Source organism: Artemia franciscana, chromosome 17, assembly GCF_032884065.1.
Source record: "Artemia franciscana chromosome 17, ASM3288406v1, whole genome shotgun sequence".
Lineage (NCBI taxonomy): Eukaryota > Metazoa > Arthropoda > Branchiopoda > Anostraca > Artemiidae > Artemia > Artemia franciscana.
In genome coordinates, this window is record NC_088879.1 from 17970707 (window position 1) to 17993677 (window position 22971).

The 22971-nt window shown below is 36.3% G+C and overlaps 1 protein-coding gene across 1 annotated transcript in view; it reads left to right on the forward strand.

Moving 5' to 3' along the window:
• Positions 1–3101: 3101 nt before the first annotated feature.
• The window catches only part of LOC136037950 (leucine-rich repeat-containing protein 49-like), a 52487-nt gene continuing 32617 nt past the window's right edge, over positions 3102–22971 (forward strand). The window contains exons 1-3 of the mRNA XM_065720834.1: positions 3102–4272; positions 13043–13335; positions 22292–22475. Of these exons, the coding sequence (XP_065576906.1) occupies positions 4220–4272; positions 13043–13335; positions 22292–22475 (530 nt within the window). The 5' untranslated portion in view covers positions 3102–4219. The remainder of the gene's footprint in view (positions 4273–13042; positions 13336–22291; positions 22476–22971) is intronic.

Consider the following 22971-nt stretch of genomic DNA (forward strand, 5'->3'; position numbering starts at 1 on the left):
TAGACAAGGGAGAAGAATCTTTAAGCTTACTCTTTCTTATCTGAAATTGCGAGGTCTACATTATCTTCTTATTGTTTGTACATAGCCTGCTAAACATATCTAAGGGTATCCTTAACAATTCACCTGCAAAACATTTAACAAATCTACCTTAGCTTATCAAAATGTACACGGCCATACTTAGCAACTGTCATTGCATTGGCTTCTTACACTATTCTAATCTTGGTTCGAAGATTTGTGTTTTTATTCTTCTAAACTTTCCAGCAGCAAACAAAAACTTCCATTTCACTTGGTTATTCCACTTTGTAAATTTTCACAGTACCCAATGTCTTTAAGATACCAACCGAATGCTATAAGCATAAGTGAATTTGTTTTATTTTATAAAAAAGGAGAATAACCCTCCAAACTTAATCTGATTTCGATGGAAGTTCCACCATCAAACAGTTCGTGGTAACGAACTGTAGTAAGGAGTGACCCGGCTAAATAGTAACCGGAACTAAAAATTGGAATTTTTATCCTTTAACTCTTTACGCTAAAGTTTTTTACTGTTTTAAAAAGTAGGGTTAAGAGAAAGAGTCAAACTTTAGCGTTAAGAGTGAGGCATTGAGGAGGAAAAGCCCCTTTCATATACGGAGTGATTAATTTCCGTTCGTTTTAATTTCTAATGTTGCTCCTTACTTTCATTTAAAAAAACTTGTTTTTTTTATTTAATCAAATTCTAAACGACACCTGAAAGAAAATTTTTTACTCTTTAACTATGAAAATGTACAATACTATGTTTTTCGTGTAGCGGGTGAATGTTTACATGCTTGTTTTTCTTTGTTTTTTTGTTGTTGTTGCTTTAACCTGGAATGGGTTAAACCAGGTTAACGGTTAAACCAGGTTGCATTAACCTGGTAGAATTTTAGGAAAATTATAGTTCGAACGCAAATTAAGAGTTTAATTTCGAATATAAAAAATATCCGAAGGTAATATAATTTTTGGAGTCCCTGGGACTAAAGCTGAAAGTTAGAAAGAATTCCAATTCGGGGATACCTGTTTATTACTACGAACTAGTTAGTAAATACCCTCCTTTACTAGTATTTGCTAGTAAAGTAAATTTACTAAATAGTAAAACCGGTACTTATTAAATAGTAAAATCGGTATTTACTAATTAGTAAATACCGAACTAGTTAGTAAAAGTGACCGAAACTCAAAAACCATCTAAAGAATCTAATTTGCATGATGATTCGAACTATGTCGAATTCACTAATTTTAGTGTAGTCATCATAAGGTATGAAATTCAGAAAATCTACCTCATTCTAGAAAAAAGGGACTAAAAACCCCCTTAAAAGTGGAATGATTTTGGTGCTAGTTACAAAATAAGATTCAGCATATCATATAATGGTGTAGTAGAGATTTCTAGCAAGCAAAACTGGTACTTTTTTGCAAGGATGGTCGTTTTTTGTAACACTGGGGGGATTTGAGAGAATTTGTATACGAAATTCTTTGATTCGTCTCATTTGCTCATAGCCAACTCAATTTTGCAAGTAGAGATGTTCAAGGGAAATCGCGCTGGAGAAATTTCCTGAAAGTTTGGATTCTTGAAAACAATTCCACGGAAGAAGGGATTTCCGGAGTGGTCGGAAAAACGATTAGAAATTAAAGGGTTTTTAAAATGAAAGTATGTTAAGGTGAATTTTTCAGGCTGAATCGTCCGCAAGAAATTTTACGGGGAGGGATTTTCAGCGAGGATGGAATTATCTAGAGGGTATTTTACGGAGGGGGGGGGGTATATTTTACGTCGGTCTCAATTACTTGCTCTTCACGCTAAACTTTGACTGTTTGTCCCATTTGTTTAAGAGTGACTCCTGAAACACAAGGATCGTTTAATTAAAATGGATGCTTTTTTAAAAGTGCTAAAAACCTAGTGTGAAGAACAAGGCATTGAGGAGGGGAGTAATCCTTCACATACGAAATAATTTCTGTTCTTTTTGAGTTTGAATAATGCTCCTTGCATCTAGTTAAAAAAAACTGTTTTGTTTTTTTATTTAATTAAAGAGCGGGGTTGCTTTCCTCAAGAGGAGCATTTTTTTTTGGTTTTGAACATCAAATATACTGAAATGACTTAAATAATTACTTTGGAACCATAAAGTTCAATCTCTTGCTAATTACTTTTAAGGTTCACAAGTTCTTGACACCCACTTGCTTTTTCCTTTGGCTCGTGAGATAATTTTTTTTTTTTTTTTTAACATGCTGCATATGGTTCAAGCGTATCTCCCTACTGACTCTATTTGAATAATTTATTTTTAATTCCTTTTAGAGGAATCTAATAGAAATTCACGGCTATGCCAAGACTTTATAGACGTAAGATGCCAAGTTGCCCCATAATGGAATGTGTTGAAAAATTAGCCAAAGCCGTCATCTTTGACAATTCTCTATGCGAAAAGCTCTGGAAGAATTTGGGATTAAGAGGTCAACATTAAAAGACTATTTTAAAATATGAATCGGGAAATAGCGATTGCAGACGAACATTCCCCTTTTCCAACACCCAGCAGTGGCTCCTAAAGTGATGGCTGTCACTTTAATTTGACAGAAAAAAGACCTTAAAAGGCAAGTGTTTAGAACTGAGTTAGAAAGATCGGTAGTAGAATATTTTGAGTTCCCTAGGGTGCACTTTGTGCAACGTGTGATACGCAGCGCTTATCCCAGCACATTAAGACCAGCCCAATCAAGTATATGGGTCAACAGTGACCTGTTTTTACAAACCATGGAAGACTTCATAAAAAAGACAGATAATAAAAATCCAATTATTGGATTTCTGTTAGTGTTGGACCCACTTAGACCCAGTTTAGTCGACCTTTGTAAGAGGTAAAGACGGAAAAGTTGAATATTGAAGGCTTCGAACCTATTAGCAGGAACTAAAAAAAAAAAAGATTGATTTTAAAATGCTCTCTTAATGATCCATATTTTTAAAAATATTTTCCCTTGAAACATAATTTTCATTAGTCAGGTGTCCAGTATGTATTCTTTCATTCGTGACATTTTTACGGAAATGGCTTTCTTTCCTTCTTTTATTACTGGTAGGCCGCTTCTATATGGGGGGGGGGGGGCTAGCTGATAAATCTTCTTCAGAATAGTTAGTTATAGATGTCAGTATATTCACTGCTAAAAGTCAAGTTTGGTTTCTCCAGAATTGCTTAGACCGTTCCCAACGGTTGATGGAACACTTAACAACAGGTCATGGAAACCATATAAGAGGTGGACCTAGAATATTGACTGACACACTAGAAAAAGAAGTCAACTGAAGTACAAGCAGATAGCAAAGAGAAGGATATGCAAGCGAGATTATAAAGTCTAAAAAGTGGTTGGACAACTAAAAACACCTCAAGACTCCCAGACTGCTTCTTCTGCACACTGCACACTGCATTCTACTGCAAACTGCTTCTACTGCACAAAAGGTGCAGATGGCACTAGACGAGTTTGATAGCAAATTATGTGTGAGAGGTCAAAAAGCGGTCACGTACTCAAATGCAATCTTTCGTCCTACAACAATCGTTAAAATTACATCTCAAATTTATATTTTGGTGTTTGTAATCATTTATTATCTTATCTGTCTGTATCTTCTTAGTTTTATACTCAATTGGATATGGGTCTCACTACGTGGGGTGACCTCGGACAGTGAGCAAAAATAGATTTTTTTTTTAGATGTGTTTAAAGCAGAAGAAATACGAACGCTGGACCGAAGAAACTTCAGGACAAAACAAGTAGTTTGAGCTTTCGAAGTCACCAATCGGTCAAATAAGCTCATGAACACAGTTTCCCGAAAGTGGCTCTCTGGGATAACCCGGGTTCCCCTATTACTGATATTTTTTCGTTTTCCCATATGCTTTTAAGGAACCCTTGGGGTACCCGTACAACGAATTAGGAATCCCCTGAATATGCCTTTCGAAAACCTCTTGTTTAGAGAATTAACTGAAACCACTGAAAATTTGTTCTAATTTAAAAAAATATACTAATTCGTCATTATTTATAATTTTTGGTTATTGGACATGTGTATGATCCTGTTCACCACGTATTCGAGAAAAAGAGTGCTTGGGAATCATAGAAAAACGGTGACAAAACAACACGGTAGTGTTTATCGAGTTGTCATGGAGAATTATAATGTTCTAAAAGTTGTTCCCTTTTACTTCTTCTGCTGACTAAGGCAATAGGCATTCAGTCTTAATCCAATTTTGTTAACATGAAGAAAAGGGCACAAGAAGGGAATATATCGGACAGTCTATCCATCGACAGGTAAAATAAATTTTATTTTAGACGTTTAAAATACCTTTATATGTCTCTTAGATTTTGTCTTTTCAAACCCGTCAATAAAAAAGAAAAACCCTAAAATACAGAAAAGTTTTAGCATTTATAACGCTAATTATTTCTTAAACATTGCAAAAGACAAAATATTTTTGAGCAGATGATGTTCTTCAAGGAACTGTTAATATAGGCAATGAAGTGATTGGTAAGTAGTCGGAAAAGTACATAGGATTCTTTGCTAGGTTAATTCTATAGTCAAGCATAGGTGTTGCAAAGACAGTAAAACCTGAATTAAATTTGTTCGTTATCTATTTTGAAAAAAATAGTGTAACATGTAAGGAGGGGGGGGGGGGTTGTTAAAGCTATTAATTAGGCAATAAAATTGCTGAGACTCCCAAATACTATGCTTTTCTCTTGTGAGAGTTTTCATTGTTCCTGTTTTTATTTTCTTGTCTGTTAAAAAAAAAAATAAAAAATTGATGTTGAGACAGAAGAATTATTCTTTCGAAAAACGTATCCAAATGCTTTGAAGAGTTAGTCCCCATAGTACTAGTAAAACAAAAGAAAAAAGTGTATTTATGAAATAACCAATTGAATAACGAAAGAAATAACGAATTTTGTCCTATTCAAAAAGAGTTAAATTTGCCCAACAGAAGCGAATGCTACCCTATCACTTCTTTTATTCGAGAAAAAATAGACTTGTGTAGCACGCGGGCACTACAGCGTTTAATCAGAAAGGTTTTTGAGACACCCTAACATGTAATAGGCTCTTCCGATCAGAAAATCAAACGAAGTTTTTGAAATCGAACGTTATCCTTGATTTTCTCCTGTGTCTTATTGGTTCTGTGATTTTAAGCTCTAGCTTTAGCGAATACTCAGATAAGTCTGTTTGTTACAAAATTCTACACAAGATTTAAAAATTAATAGTTCCTCCTTTGAGTCAAGTACTTAACTTTTTTTAAAAGGCAAGAAAAGATGGTCAAGTGCTGTCATCAGTATTGTAATTGGCATGCTTGCTGCCTGGAATGGAAACTTAGAAGTGCCGCCTTCTTTGTTAGCTTTGAATAACCAGAAAATGGTGGAGATAATATTAACAGTCCAACTGTATTTTTATTATATTTTTTATGAGCATAATAGTAACGACAGAGTCAAACATAAACTTACACATATATAAGACACAATAAATGACGGGAATACGTCAATGACGATCTGGGATGAAAATAAATTAATGCTGTGAACTTCAGGCTGGTGAATCAGTGGGTGTGGTGCTGTGGTCCAAGAGGTGTATTCTGCATCGTCAGCCTTGGTTGCAATGGTATCATTACTCCTTCGACAGTTGGCACTAGAGGGATCGATATGGCGTGGAGGAGAAGGTATTGACACTATTGCGGAGTGTGCGGGATTTGGGAAGGTGGATATTTTCAGTTGAGTTGCGTGAATAGATATGAATGAGATTGTTAAATAGAGGGTGAGATTTGATGTGTTGGTGTTAGGTTAATAGAAATTAAAACTACCGTTACCATTAATGGTACCCTGGTATCAGTAATCTTTAATGGTTGATGAACGGTAAATTGTTAATGATTAATTAATCAATAGGGATTAATGAATGTTAAATGGTATATGAACGGATGTTCCATTTACTTCTTTCTTATTAGACAGTTTTTTTTTTGTTTGGTCAACAAGCCTTTTTAAACTTTCGGTAACTATGAGCCGAGGTTCATTGCAACGCTATAGCTATAATTGAAGGTAGGTTTTGGGCCATTGTCCAACATATTTCAAGTCTTCAAAGCTCGCCGGCTGCCTTATATGAGTATCAAAAGCGCGAACTCCGTTCAAAGGGTTAATTTTAATGGTTGATTGACTTATCCACTCTATTGTGTATCAGTTAATTTTAGACAATCACGGTATGTAGGAATGAATTATACGGAAGTTCAATTCTTGTGAGTCGGTCCAACATATTTCAAGTCTTCAAAGCTCGCCGGCCCTTCGCTTTTTTCAATTTTGAACTTAGGAAGTGTATTGGGATTAGGAGGTGGTTTTGATTTCTCAGTGTAAATTTTTTACAACAGACCTATGTCAGATGAGCATGAGGAATCTTCAACACGCATTAAAATTTTGCACCAGTGATTTCCAATTTTCAATCCAAACCATAATCTACCACTAATTGTCTAACTTCTTTTAATATCTTCACAAATCGGAGGTCCGATGCTCCATCTTCTGATAATCCCGTAACATGCTTTAGAAGTAACCCTCCACTCTTTTTGTGCTCTCCATCACTTCTCTATTTACTGCTCCTTTCAAAGTGACGTCCGTAGATTGTGTGCATCCCCCCTATTACGCCACTGTCTATTGTAGGTATCAGAAGGGCAAACACTGGTCAAAGGGCCAGTTTTAATGCTATATTGACTTATTCTGTTTCTATTTTGTATCAGCTGATTTTTAGACAATCACGGTATGTAGCAATGAATTATCCAGCTGTTTAATTCTTGGGAAGTTTATTCCAAAAACTGCCTTATGTGAGTATCAAAAGCGCGAACTCCGTTCAAAGGGTTAATTTTAATGGTTGATTGACTTATCTACTCTATTCTGTATCAGTTAATTTTAGACAATCACGGTGTGTAGGAATGAATTATACGGAAGTTCAATTCTTGTAAGGTTTATTCCAATTAACTGGAATCATGTTGGGCAAAGTGGTGAAATGAGAACATTAGTAGTCAGAGGGTTTCAGTTTCGTCGACACAGTCTCCCCTTCGATTCCTGGTCCTGACATTTTTTTAAACTTCTTCAAGCTGCAGCTGCATGTTACAGAATAGGGAATATTTTCTTCTAAATGCAGGTGTATGTTACGTCAGAGGGAATGTTTTCTAAGCGAAGCATATGTTAGTTGCTTTAAAACCTACAAGAGCCGGGGGTTTGTTTATTTTTGCTTGTTATAAAATTTTTTTTTCTTAAAAACCTATGAGAGCCAGGGCTTCTTTACTTCAATATCTCTTTGCTTGTTAAGAAATAGGATTTACTTGTTACCTAATAAGAGGTGTCATAGTCCATTAGTCAAACGAGGAAGTCCCAGTTGTAACAAAGAGACACACCTGTGGACGTTACATAATGACAGTGCACATGTGGGTGTTACGTAATGGTAGCGAAAACGTGGGATGTCACGTAGTGGCAGCGTACACATGGGGTGTTAAGTAATGACGATGCTAACGTGGATTGTTACATAATACTTTAATATATTGTTTTTTCTTCAGAATTTCATTTTTTCTTCCGGATTTCATTTTCTTTCATGGTATTTTTTCCTTCAAGGCGTTTTTTTAGATTTAATTTTCTTTCAAGGCGTTTTACGAGGATCCTTTACAACCTAAAACCTTTTTCGGCATTAGGATTCAAGAGGGACTTCCCCTCAATGGAATGGGGCGCTAGACATGAGGACTATGAAAGCCTTTCTAATATTATGATTTGGGGGATACTTTCTACATCATAACCTATTGCAAGCAAGCTGTCTGTCTCGCTTACTAGAATAATTAAATTGTTCGCATGTTTCCAACTTTTTTCAAATGAGAGCACACAAGCATCCCAATGTTATTGATACTCCTGGCTGTTACAGCGTTATTCATTGTATAATGTGACTTAGACAGGTTAAGATAGATATTGAATCAGAAATATATTACATAGCATTGGCTTTTGACATATCATTGCGTAAATGATTACGTATTAAAGTTATATTCTGGAAGTGGAAATCCAAAGAATGAAGGCTTTTGTACATACAGATTTTGTTAATAAAAAACGTTATAAATCATAAAAACACAGAAAAAGCAGCTAAAACAAAACAGACTAAACCTCAATTGATGGGGGCCTCTCTAATCAATTGAAGGGAGGGGAGAGATGGAGGGTTGATATAAGAGGTAAATTTGAGCCATATTAAAAAGTATGTCTGAGAAGTCGTAAAGAAAATGCATTGCTTCTATTGCCGTATATGAGCCACCAGCAATAAAAAGAGATACAATTTTTGCATTCGGTCATTTCTGAGAGGTTTTAATGAAAATGATACGTTTCTTTGAGCCAAAACTATGCATATTTCACGCTGCCGTAACAATAAGTGTCTGACCCAACCCCTAGCAACCGATTTGAAGGATGGTTTGTTATTAGAGATAAATTTAAGCCATGTTAAGAGTTGTTTCTGAGAGATCTTAATGAAAATGTCACGTTTCTTTGAGCCAAGACTATGCATATTTCATGCCACCATGACAATATTTGGTTCCTTAGAGGAGGTGGGTTGTTATTAGAGATAAATTTTAACTATATTGAGAGTTACATCGGAGAGGTCTCAATTCAAACGCCTCATTTTTGCGACCGGTGTTAGATTTCAGTCCTCCACCAACCAAAAAATTCTTTTAACAACTCCCACCTTAACTTTAAACCGTAGAAAATGCTATTCCATGCAGTACATGCCTCCGAAGTAATATTTGGCTGAACTGGTGCTTCCCAGTGATACATATTATCTTTCCTCAGGTATTTTTTCAGATATTTTGATGATAAAATCACACATTAAATCGATTGGTTCATGTTTTCCCAAATCAACCCTCCATGGTGCAACCATGTCAATTCACGCCACCTTCCCACCCTATTATTAGGCCCCTGGTACTCTCTAATCATTCCTAAGATATTTTTCAGGTATTTCTTGTTAAAAATCATGTATTAAATCCGTTGGCTTATGTTTTCGCAAGTCAAGCCTCCATGATACACAATCTCAATTCATGCCACTGTTTCGTACTATGACAGGCCCTCTGGCACCCCATACCACCATTAAATTGATTGATTCATGTTTTCCCGAGCCAACCCTCCATGATACATCGTGTCAATACAGACTATAGTATGACACTACTATTGGCCCTCTGGAACTTCCCAGAACGGCACTCGAGTGATAACCAGAGGGAACCCGAAGAAGAGGAAAACCATACCAAAAAAACACTTCGTCGTAAGTACTAGTGGAACCTGAAGTTTTTATCAATTAAACGGTCCAAGACCAATTGGAAGACCTCTGGGTAGCAGCACATTAGGGATGATTGTTGGCTCTTTCTGGATGCCCTGTGTAGCTCTGGCGGCACAGGAGGAACTAAGGTCTAAGGTAAGGGGGAACCCTCTGGCACCTATTCATCATTCATAAGACCTTTTTCAGATATTTTCTTGTTAAAAAACATGCATTAAATCCAATGATTAATGCTTTTGTAAGCCACTTCCAGCGTGATACACTGTCTCAATTGACGCCACCATGCCCCATGAAGGCTTGCCCTGTGGCACACTCTAGCACTTCTGATTATTCCGAAATATTTACCAGATATTTTTTCGTTAAAAATCACATATTAAGTCTTTTTGATCATGTTTTCGCAAGCCAACCCTCCATAATATACCACGCCAATTCACACCACCGCCTCACACTATCACTGGCCTTCTGGAACCCTCTGGCATCCTAACATGATTTCTAAGATATTTTTGAGATATTTTCTTGTTAAAAATCATGATTTAAATCCTTTGGTTCGTGTTTCCGCAAGCCATCATAAACATGATACACCATTTCAGTTCTTGCCACCCTGTCCCACTATGACTGTCTCTCTGGTACCCTCTAGCATCCATTTAGCATTATTAAGACATTTTCTAGCTTATTACCATCTATCATTATTAGGTAAACCATGTCTATTCACAAATCGTACCACGCTATTGCTGTCCCTCTGGCACCCTCCTCGCCATTCCTAAGACATTTTAGATTTTTATTGTTAAAAATATGTTTTAAATCCAATGGTTTGTGTTTTTTGCAAACCAGCCTCGACATGATACACCATGTTTGTTCACGCCTCTGTGCCACACTATGTCCCTCTCTGGCACACATTACCACACCTAAAGCATTTTCACACATTTTCTTACAAAAATACTTTATAAACTAAAATTAACCATCGTTTTTATTTAAACAGTCGAAATTTGCCATTTAATGGTTAGATTGATACGTTTCATCGCAATTCCTAGTCTGTGGTACTCAATGGCTCGTATATGGAAACCTCTGGAGTACATTTTCACACTTGAAGCACTTTCAGACATTTGTTTTTCCATCTAACCTAACCTATTGTGTGTTGGTTAGGTTAGTTAGTTTAACCAAACATAGTAGTATGTGAGAAAAAAGCGTAAAAGTTTCACGAAGAGAAAAATTAACATGCAACAAGTTTCACGAAAAAAAATATATTTTGTTTCTCGTAGACATAAATCATGATAGATTATGTTTCTTGAAGAAATAATCTACACATAAACAGTTTCATGAACAAAAATCAACAGGAATCACGAAGAAAAAATCAACATGGAACAAGATTCATGATGAAAAATATCATGATAAATTAAGTTGTACGAAGTAATAAATCAACATAGAACAAGTTGCAAAGAGAAAATATTAAGATAAATTACGTTTCACGAACCAAAATCTGCTCGCAACATGTTCCACGGTCGGAATCAGTTAGAATCAGGAAAAACAAAATCAATTTACAAGTTTCACAAAGAGAGAAATCAACAAGCAAAAAGTTACACGAAGAAGAAATAAACATACAAAAATTTCTTGAAGATATACATAAGGATACATCAGGTTTCTTGAAGAAATAATCCACATGCAACAAGTTTCACGACAAAAAATAACATGGATCATGCTTCACAAAGAAAAAACAAACACACAACAAGTTTTTTGAACAGATAAATCAAGATACATTAAGCTTCACTAATAAAGTTCAGCACACAATCAGCTCCATGAACAATATAGGTTTTACGAGGAATAAAATAAATATACAAATTTCAAGATTTGCGTCAATTGCTTGGAGTCAGCAGAAGAAGTGCTATTAGGAATTTTAATTTAAGTTGGAATGATTGTTTCTAGTTTAAACAGTTATTTTTATAGAAAAATGTCGAAAAATGCTTAAAGTGCGATAATGCAAACCAGAGGGTGCTATGTGCTAGCCATTGAGTACTACAGACTGGGAATTTCCACGGAACATTGTAATGTAACAATGAAATAGCAAGAAATAGCAATGAAACAAAGGTCATTTTTAGTTTCTAATGTTATTTTTATTGGAAAATGTATGAAAAAGGTTTAAGTGCGATAAAATTCACCAGAGGGTAGCATAGTGTGACACAGTGAGATGAAATGACCGGGTGTGTGACAGTGAGGGTTGCTTACAAAAACGCGAACCACTGTATTTAAAACACATTTTTAACAAGAAGTTGTTTGAAAAATGTCTTAGGAATGACGAGGGGGACACCCGAGGAGGCAAGAGGAACAGTGATAGGGTGAATTGACGTGATGATATCTTGTGGAGAATTTCAAAACATCTTAAGAATCCTGAGGGGGGCTAGAGGATGCCAGAGGGGTATTAATAGTGTGGCGCGGCATTGTGAATTAAGATGGTGTATCATGTTTAGAATGGTTTGTGAAAAAATTTTCAAAGGACTTTTAGCAGTATTTTTAACAAGAAAATATCTGAAAAATATCTTAGAAATGATAAAGGGGTACCAGAGGTTGCAGAGGGGTGCATAGTGTGAGACGTAGGTGAGAATGGCCATGGTGTATCTCGGAGGGCAGCCTTGTAAAAACATGAACCAATGAATTTGAAGCATGATTTTTAATAAGAAACTGTCTGGAAAGTGTCTATTAAAAATAATGAGGGGTGCTAAAGGGTGCCAGAGAGCAAGTTGTTGCATGGCACGGTGGCTTGAATTGATTTGGTGCATAAAGTCGGGGGATGGCTGGCAAAAACATGAGCCATTGGATTTAATTCATGATTTTTGTCAAGAAAATATATGGAAAATGTCTTAAGAATATTGAGGGGAGCCAAACGGCGCCACAGGGCCAGTAATAGTGTGATACTGTGATGTGAATTGACATGGTACATCATAGAGGGTTGACTCTAACATCCATATTAGGTAACAACCAAACTCTATTACGTAGCAACGAAGTAAATCCTGAAATGAAGAAGCCCTGGCTCTCTTAGGCTTTTAAGTAGCTAATACATACTTCGTTTAGAAAATATTCACTGTGACGTAACATGTACCTGCGTCTCGAAAAAACATTCCCTATTTGGTAACATGCACTGCGTCTTGAAGAAGTTTAAAAAAAGCGTTGGGATTGGGATTCAAAGGGGGTATTGTGTCGTAGAAACTAAAACCCCCTCACTACTAACAATTTTATACATCCCTAAAAAGAGCTTATGCCAGATTGTTCAAAAAGCATGGACTCATGCTTTCGTAAGAATCTTTTCTAATAAATATATGGACAGACTGTGAACATGCAGCGATAAGGGGATTTTGCATGTTGTTTCTTTTTTTTATAGTACAGCATTCAGTTAATAATTTCGTATTGAAGACTAAGCTAAGAAATTTCTCAGGGAGGGGCTATAGGCCCTTCATCGACAGAATCTCGACATTTTTATACTTAAGTTATAATTCATTGGGTTTTCCAAAGAGTTCGCATATTTTTTTTTGTCATCTCCATCCAGAGTATTATCTCCCCCCAAATGATTTTCAATATATGTGTCAACAGAGAGCTTTCCGCACTTTCTTTTGGCTGCCCCTTCAAATATTAGCAAAGAGACTCGAGCTGATCTCATGTCAACTCATTAGTTCAAAATTCTTTCTTACTGCTCGATTCGGAATTTACAGTTTTTCCGTTGGTTTTTGGTTCCTGTACGAAACAAAAACACTTTTTTTCACAGCAACTCTTCTGTTTCTTTTCCAGGTGTGGGCTTCCCTGCATACCCAGCACCAAAGGTCGAGAGAATATTTTACTCCTTTCACTTCAGCACAATTTAATAGCTAAGATGGATTCTCTTGCTCACCTTACTCACCTCCTGGTGCTGAATCTGTATGATAACAAGATAGAGAAAATTGGTGGACTGGAAAGTTTATCAAACCTGCGCGTACTAATGCTGGGCAAAAACCGACTTCGCAGCATTAATGGGCTTGATAATTTATACAATCTTGACGTATTAGATTTACATGGAAATCAAATTCAATGCGTTGGAAACTTACGTAAGGGTTTCATTTCATGTCTTATTTTTCTCTTCTACTTGTCAGGGCTGAGTTAAGGGCTGGGGTTCGAGTCCTAGTGTTGCTGATTATTTGGTTTGAAATGGGGCTCAGTAGTGTGACTCAGTAAGCTCAGCGAGAATCGATCCAGCTCCAAAAGGGTATCTGGAGAAATTCGGAGAAAAAAAAAATACAGGAAGTGTTAGATAATCTAACTCTAGCCACGCATTGTACTCCCGGCTGAATGTGGAGATTGGTATCTGCGCTACGCAGACCATTGGTCAACATGTAGAGACGTGTTTTATTTTCACTTGTCAATACTGTTTTTCTAATGTAATTTACATGAAAAAGTGAAAATGCTATCTAAACAGTTTTCGCTTAGTCAAATATTCGTAAAGAGCAATTCATATAAGCTAGCTCCGAGAAACGAATTCCTTATATGAAAAAAAAAAAAAACAAGGTTTTGTCAAACTTACTTATTCAGTCAAATGAAGAGTCAAGCCACTTTGAAACATCAAGTTCAAGCTATTGAGCAAGATTAAATAAGAAAAACAAGTTTTTATAAACCGAAAGTAAGGGGGATGTTCTCTCCTCAACGCCCCGCTCTTTACGCTAAAGTTTGACTCTTTCTCTCAACTCTACTTTTTAAAACAGTAAAAAACTTTAGCGTAAAGAGCGGGGTGTTGAGGAGGGAACAACCCCTTTCATATACGAAGTAATTTCTGTTCGTTTTAAGTTTTAATGTCGCTCCTTACTTTCAGTTAAAAAAAACTTGTTTTTTATTTAATTTCTGAACGTTTTGAATTAATACATGTTTTGACTTTGGCTCTCTGCAAATGAATAATTAAAAGGAAATTTGCAGATTAATTTTTTTTTTGGCTAAATGGCTTTCTCATAGTTTTGATCGGACGATTTTGAGAAAAAAGGAGCAGGGGCTCAGGCCTAGTCACCCTCCAATTTTTTGGTTACTTAAAAAGGCAACTAGAACTTTTAATTTTACGAACGTTTTTATTAGTAAAAATACACGTCACTTACGAACTAACTTACGCAACGAACTTCTAAATTCGTAAGTTTTTATTACGTATATGAGGGGGTTCGCCCCCTCGTCAATAACTCGCTCTTTACACTAAAGCTTAAATTTTGTCTCAATTCGTTAAGAGTGACCCCTGAATCACAAAGGCCATAGAATAAATAGTTGAAATCAATAAAATTGCTTTTTGCGTAAAGAGTGAAGTATTGAGGTGAACCCCATCATGTGCGTAATAATTTCTGTTCGTTTTAAGTTTTAATGCTGCTCCTCACTTTCAGTTGAAGACCTTTTCATATTTATTTTTTCATCGCTCTTTAAAAAAATGCTTAAGAATCTTGCGCCCCCTTCATGGAAATTCTCTTCCCCCATGACAAATTCCTCCATGGAAAATTCCCTCTGCATAACCCCCTCCCCTCAGCCCATCCCCACTTCCCAATAAGCCTATGTACACTTCCCAATAACCATTACTATGTGTAAACACTGGTCAAAGTTTGTAACTTTTAGCCCCTCCCACGGGGACTGTGGCGGAGTAAGTCGTCCCCAAAGACAAAGTTGTTAAGTTTTGCGATTATGCTGAATAAAATGGCTATCTCAGAATTTTGATACTGTGACTTTAAGGTGCCCTCTAATTTTTTGGTCACTTAAAAAGGCACTAGAACTTTTAATTTCCGTTAAAATGAGCCCTCTCACGACATTCTAGGACCACTGGGTCGATACGATCACCCCTGGAAAAAAAAAACAAAAAAACAAACAAACACATATCCGCGATCTGTCTTGTGGCAAAAAATACAAAATTCCACATGTTTGTAAATAGGAGCTTGAAACTTCTGCTGTAGGGTTCTCTGATACTTTTACCACTTTTAATTCAAAAGTCACTAAAATCATTTTTAATTAAAAGTGATTTTATCACTTTTAATGGGTGTTTCCCACTATTTTCTAAAATAAGGCAAATTTTCTCAGGCTAGTAGCTTTTGATGGGTAAGTCTAAACTTAATGAAACTTCTATATTTGAAATCAGCATTAAAATGCAATTCTTTTGATGTAACTATTGTTTTAAAAATTCTTTTTTTTAGAGTTTTGGTTGCTATTGAGCCGGGTCGCTCCTACTACAGTTCGTTACCACGAATTATTTGATTAAATTAAAACAAACGAAATGAAACCAATTAGAAAAGAGGAATCAAGAGCTCAAAGAGAAGGGAGGAGTCTACGGAGGAGTCTGATTTGTAGAAAAATGTGTAGATAAAAACTTTCATTTCTTTGTCCCTAATTAAAAACCTGTCTCCGTCATTTTCTTCCAAAAAATGTCTTTTTTTTTTTAATATTTATAAGTAAATAAGTGTGTAATTTGGTACTTTTTAGGTTATTTTCACTTTTTCGTATTACTTTAGAATTCGAACAATTTTTGTAGAATCTACCTACTGCTTAAATGCTTTCAATTAAAGGGTTCGATACCTTCCAATAAACAGACCCATAAACTTCCATCTCGGAGAATCTTCTCGGGAAAAACGCAAAATGTCGTGATTTTACGCATATAAGAACTTAACTAGTTTTAGAGTAGAATTTTTAGACATATTGAATTAGATAAAGTAGTTTTCTTAAAATCCCTTTTATTTTAGTGTTTTGGGACTTGTTCCCTTATTACTAAAATTATGAAAGACTAGCTGTTGGGGTGGCGCTTTGCGCCACCCCAACACCTAATTGGTGGGGGCGCTTCGCCCCCCTCCAAGTCTCACCGGGCGCGTAAGTCGTTACGCGCCATATTAGTTACGCGCCATTGTAGTTGTGTCCCTGTGTACCACCTATGAATATAGATAGATTTATATATGTGTTTTGAACTACGTAAAACTTGCGAATATACAACATTCTTGGCTTTCCCATTGTCTGTGCATATACAAAGCCTTATGTACTTATAATGACGTCATATGCAAACGCTCTTTTTAAAAACAACCAAACATGCATACACACAACTCGTTTTTATATAGATAGATAGATAGATAGATACAATAAAATTAACTGCGTAAAATGCGTAAAATTATAAATGCGTAAAATGCGTAAAACTGCGTAAAATTAACTGCGTAAAATTGTCGCTGCATATAAATAGATTGTCAGGTTTACCGACCCTCGAACATGCAACGTACAATTGTCCATGGGAAAAACAATCAGTATTGAATTCTATACCACATTTTTCCAATGATTGGCCTTGAGCTTTGTTGATGCTGATTGCAAATACTAATCGACTTGGGAATCGCAATCTTTTAAATTGAAAAGGCAGATCCGTTGGAATCATGGGAATGCGAGGAATAAGAACAGCCTCACCCTCAAAAGGCCCTGTCAAGATTGTGGCCTCTATTACGTTTTCCATTGTTTTTTTTTACGGCGAGTCGCGTGCCATTGCAAAGCTTTGGTGGGTTGATATTTCTTAACAGTTTTATTGGTACGCCTATTTTTAGCTGTAGGACGTGTGGTGAAAACCCTGAAAGATCCACAGAATTTAAAAATTCAGATGGATAACAAACCGCCTCATTTGGTTCCAAAACTGTGTCGACTGACTTGTAAAGGACTGCCTGGTCTCGAATCGTGGTTAAAACAATATTGTTGATTTCGTGGACGTCTATATTTTTGGGTGCAAGAATCGCTCTTTCACTTAGCCATTTATTATTTTTATAATTGTTTAGAATATTCGGAAATACTTTTTCAATCAATTCATTTTTGGACGTCACTAAATTACAGAATTCAGCAGGTAGTTGTATACGTTCTGAAATTGAGTCTACTGGGAGCTTTCCGTTTCCAATTGCCAGCAATTGATCTGAAAATGTTTGACCAGAGTCATTGTTTTGCAATCGGACACGCATATTTGTAGTTAATTTGAATGTTTTTACGTGTGCCCATAAATTAGAGTTTTTCAGGCAAGCATTCATTTCGTCAGCAGGGGTTGATCTAGGTATTATAGGTAATGTTTGCCTGAAATCTCCCGCATTGCCAGAATCAGTTTTATCACAAACGTTTTACCAGTACCTCCTGGCGCATCCGAAAAGAAAATTTCTCCAATGTTGTTATCGACACAATGCATTATCGTATCATAAATGTCTTTTTGTTGCGTCGTTAACTTGGAAATGTTATTTTGTACATACGACAATAGATCACTCGTACTGTAACTTTGTTCACGATCCAATTCTACACATGTCGAAACAGCAGCGGTACGATTAAGTGAAGGCATTCCCAAATCCTGAAGAGGTTTGTTTGCCATACATACGCACAAATCTTCTATAATAACTAAAGTGTAGTTAAAAATTTCTGATATAAAATCAAAAGTCATATCTGACGTCTCTAACCGTTTTCGATGGAGTATATCTTCGGACATTTTCGATTTATATTTTCCCCATAACTCTGTAGGAGCTGAAGGAGAGCAAGTTGTTAGAATGATTCCAAATAATGCACGAATTTGACTTGGAGTTGACGTTTCGCACGCGTCATTGATGCAGTTATCCCAGTGTTGGTCATTCTCCAATAAATTCTCTCCATTCATGTTGATTGGGGTGAACGGTGTAGAGTCTGCCTATCGTGGTATCTTTGAAGATGGTAGGTTGGCCGTCGACTGACTTACCCTGTTTTCGACGTTCAAATACTTTATTTTTAGTACTCCACGTGTAATACGAAGGCACTTCAGTATACAGCAATTTTTTTGCAAAAGAATTATTTTTGCATAGCGAAAACAAAGCAGTTAACTTTGTATAGGGTGGCTTCAGGGCTCTTTGTTGCACGTTGGATTCTGAAAAATAAACACGTTGACTATTCTGTAAATGTACCGCTAAGTGAACAACAGCTGGACTACGTTCATGTATCGGAAATGAAAGAATTCGCCAAACTGCTTCATTACTGCTTATGTATCTTCCAGCCTGATATTGTACAATTTCGTCGATATCTTTAATTTCGGACTGCAAGCCAAAAACTGCCATGTCACTGCCTTTGTTGACGTATTTACATATGTATTTGATTGCCTTTACGGAGTTACAGTATTCAACGTTTATGTGTGCATTAAATGTTTTTGATAATAATGGGGAATATGGAACAACCCACTGGCTATCTACTTCGATGGTGGTACCATTACGCTTCTTTATTATTGCTGTTTTGCCGCCATCTTCAGTAGATCTTCTTCTATATTGTGGGTAACCATCATTGCCGGTAATTGTCTTGGGTACTAAAAGTCGAGGATATTGCTTTGTGCACCTTCCCTTGGCCATGCATGGTGAATTTTTGTTCAGTGCACCGCAAGGTCCATGTATCATATTTTTTAAAACAATATCATATAACCCCTTATCGACATTTTCATCAGGTATTTCAGCAGAAATCACATCATCAATTTCGTTAGAAGTAATTTTATAATGTAGCCAGATTAGTATATGTTTGTGTGGCAGTCCTCGTTTTTGCCATTCCACTTAGTCAAACAGTTCGTGGCAACGAACTGTAGTAAGGAGCGATCCGGCTCAATAGTAACCAAAACTCTAAAAAATTGAATTTTGATATAAATAGCTACATCAAAAGAATTGCATTTTAATGCTGATTTTAAATATATAAGTTTCATCAAGTTTAGTCTTAGCTATCAAAAGTTACGAGCCTGAGAAAATTTGCATTATTTAGGAAAATAGGGGGAAACACCCCCTAAAAGTCGTAGGATCTTAACGAAAATGACACCATCAGATTCAGCGTATCAGAGAACCCTACTGTAGAAGTTTCAAGCTCCTATCTACAAAAATGTGGAATTTTGCATTTTTTGCCAAAAGACAAATCACGGGTGCGTGTTTATTTGTTTGTTTTTTTGTTTTGTTTTTTTTTCCCAGGGGTCATCGTATCGACCAAGTGGTCCTAGAATGTCGCAAGAGGGCTCATTCTAACGGAAATGAAAAGTTCTAGTGCCCTTTTTAAGTGACCAAAAAAATTGGAGGGCATCTAGGCCCCCTCCCACGCTCATTTTTTCCCAAAGTCAACGGATCAAAATTTTGAGATAGCCATTTTGTTTGGCATAGTCGAAAATCTTAATAACTATGTTTTTGGGGATGACTTACTCCCCCACAGTCCCTGGGGGAGGGGTTGCAAGTTACAAACTTCAACCAGTGTTTACATATAATAATGGTTATTGGGAAGTGTACAGACGTTTTCAGGGGGATTTTTTTGGTTTTGGGGGTAGGGTTGAGGGAGGGGGCTATGTGGGAGGATCTTTCCTTGGAGAAATATGCCATGGGGGAAAAAATTCAATGAAAAGGGCGCAGGATTTTCTAGCATTACTATAAAAAAAAAACAATGAAAAAATAAACATGAAAACGTTTTTTCAAATGAAAGTAAGGAATAGCATTGAAATTTAAAACAAACAGAGATTATTACGCATATGAAGGGTTCTAAAAATACTTTAGCATAAAGAGCGAGGTATTTAGGAGGAGATAAATACCTCGCTCTTTATGCTAAAATATTTTTAGTGATTTCAACTATTTATTCTACGGCCTATTTGATTCAGGGGTCATTCTTAAAGAATTGGAACAAAACTTACGATTTAGTGTAAAGAGCGAGGTATTAACGAGGGTACAAACCCCCTCGTACACATAATAAAAATATAAGAATATAAAAGTTTGTTACGTAAGTTAATTCTTAAGTTACGTATATTTTTTACTAATAAAAACGTTCGTTGAATATTAAAAGTTCTAGTAGCCTTTTTAAGTAACCGAAAAATTGGAGGGCAGCTAGGCCTCCTTCCCCACCCCTTATTTCTCAAAAGTGTCTGATCAAAACTAAGAGAAAGCCATTTAGCCAAAAAAAAAAAATTAATATACTAATTTCATTTCAATGATTTATGTGCGGAGAGCCAAAATCAAACATGCATTAATTCAAAAACGTTCAGAAATTAAATAAAAAAGAACTAGTTTTTTTAACTGAAAGTAAGGAGCGACATTAAAACTTAAAACGAACAGAAATTACTCCGTATATGAAATGGGTTGTCCCCTCCGCAGTCCCACGCTCTTTACGCTAAAGTTTTTAGTTGTTTTAAAAAGTAGAATTGTGGCAAAGAATCAAACTTTAGCGTAAAGAGCGAGGGACTGCGGAGGGGACAACCCATTTCATATACGGAGTAATTTCTGTTCGTTTTAAGTTTTAATGTCGCTCCTTACTTTCAGTTAAAAAAACTAGTTTTTTTTATTTAATACATCCAGCATCGCACTGACCCAGGTTGCTCTTGTGATTCCTCGGCACGCTTTCTTTTGATGATTTCTCTTTGAGACGCAAGCCTAATTTCACGCTGTTGTTGTGATTCCTCGGCACGCTTTCTTTTCTTACTTTTTCTATCAGCCGCAAGCCTGTTTTCTTGCTGTTCTTGTGATTCCTCGGCAAGCCTTCTTTTTTCACTTTCTCTTTTAGCAGCAAGTCTGGTTTCGCGTTGCTCTGGTAGTTCCTCGGCACGCTTTCTGTTCTTACTTTCTCTATCAGCCGCAAGTCTGTTTTCTTGCTGTTCTTGTGATTTCTCGGCACGCTTTCTTTACTTATTTTCTCTATCAGCAGCAAGTTTTTTGGCATAGACTCTTTGAGTAGCTTCCTCGGCTGTTGCCATTGTAGGTTCTTCAGTCATTTTACAATTAAACATTTTTCCGTAAACAAATGTCTTAAATACATTTAATGACGTCATCGTCATAAGAAACATGACGACAAATAACTTAATGACGACGTGACACGATGACATGACGTCACTGGACAGGCACACAGACAAACAACTTATTTTTATATATATAGATACGTCAGTTGACAAAAATGACGTCAGTCGAAACACAAACATGACGTCAGTAGACAGACACACAAACAAACAACTTATATATATATATATATATATAGATTTCATATGATAATAACTTTTGATGCACATCTTCAAAATTAATGAATTTTTTATATTTTGAACTACTTTGAAAAGTATTTGCTTTTGATAAATGTATTACAAAAGGGTTAAGAATGCAGCATTGGACTCTACAGTTTCTATCAAGGGTGCTGACCTCCGTTTCATGACATCTCAGCCGGGAAGTGCATTGGGGGACCGGGGACCAGCCATCCTCTGCTTTCACACACCCTTCCTGTTTACCTTTCCCAGATTGCTACAGGTACATACTTAGAGCTGAGTTGACTCGGGCTGAGATTACAGAGTCACGCCACTGACCTCCATTCGAAACCAAGTAACCAGTGAAACCAGGACTAGAAACCCTGTCCATACAGACAATGGATTTCAGGTCCAGCGTGCCAACCACTACATTGTGGTCGAACACTCCTCTTTTTTGGGAGGGGGGTGAGGCTACTGCTGGTATGGTCTAATGTTTACTTATAGTTCGTTGCAGTGGGCTTTTAGTTTTCTTATCTACACCAATATAGGCTCGTTTAAAGTTTCAATTTTTTTTTTTTTAGTTTAAAAAAGTGTTAACCTTGCAATACTTTAGAGCTAATACCTTTTGCATGATCTTGTATTTCAAGATTAGCCCTTAGAAGAATGGAAAGGATAATAACAGGGAAAGGAGGGGTTAATATCTACCTCCTAGATTGCTTACTCCCCTTTCCCAAGATTTTGGAAAGTACCTTGTTCTTTGTATCTAAATTGGAAAATAGTTTTTTTTGTATTTTCGCTGAAAATAATTTAAAAAACAATAGAACCCCCCTCCAAATATTCCAAAAAAGCGCTTTTTGCTCCCATCACACCCCTACAACATTTTCCTGAATTGACACCCCTGTATTGTGGTGAATTTTTCTTTCGTTCACTTACGGTTGATTTGAGGATTACCCTTATTGGTTTCTTTTATTATACTATTCCGTAATAGTTGTATTTGTTATTTAATCCCATTTGTTTAAACAGAGTAGAAGAAAAATGAGGTTTAAACTAATTATTTATTAACTAATTGAAATTTTCAGGTAAACTCCGGAGCTTGCGGGTTTTAAATCTTGCTGCAAACTGTCTCTCGAACGTGGATGGCTTGCAAGATTTAGAAAGCTTACAAGAGCTAAACTTGAAAAGGAACCAGGTTGAAGATGTTTCAGGGTTTCAAAATCTACCAAAACTTCAAAAATTGTACTTGAGCAATAATTGTCTCCAAATGTAAGCACCAAGTTAATTATTCCGCTACAGAAAACTACTGCTTTTCATCTTTCTTTTTGTGTTTAAATCAAATGTGGTACGGATTCTCAACTTCGGCTTCATTTAAGTTTTAAAAGATTTTGGTATGACCTGATTACTCGTATGCCTTTTTCGTAAGGTAAGCCATTTTCGATAGCAGTAGGAGTAAGCGCTAAATAAGCATTTAGATTTCGTTTTGTTTTTGATTAGAGTACACCGTCTCATCTGGAAGTTGACTATTTGATGGGTGGTTCAAAACTTTGCTATGTATCATCTAAGGTCATCACACCAATCGAACAGTTCGTGGTAACGAACTGTAAGTAAGGAGCGAATCGGCTCAATAGTAACCGAAACTATAAGAGCGGAATTGATATCAATAGATTAACCATAAGAGCGGAATTGATATCAATAGATTAACCAAAAGAATTAGTGTTTGTGCTGATTCCAAATATATAGAATTCACTATGTTTTTCTGTTA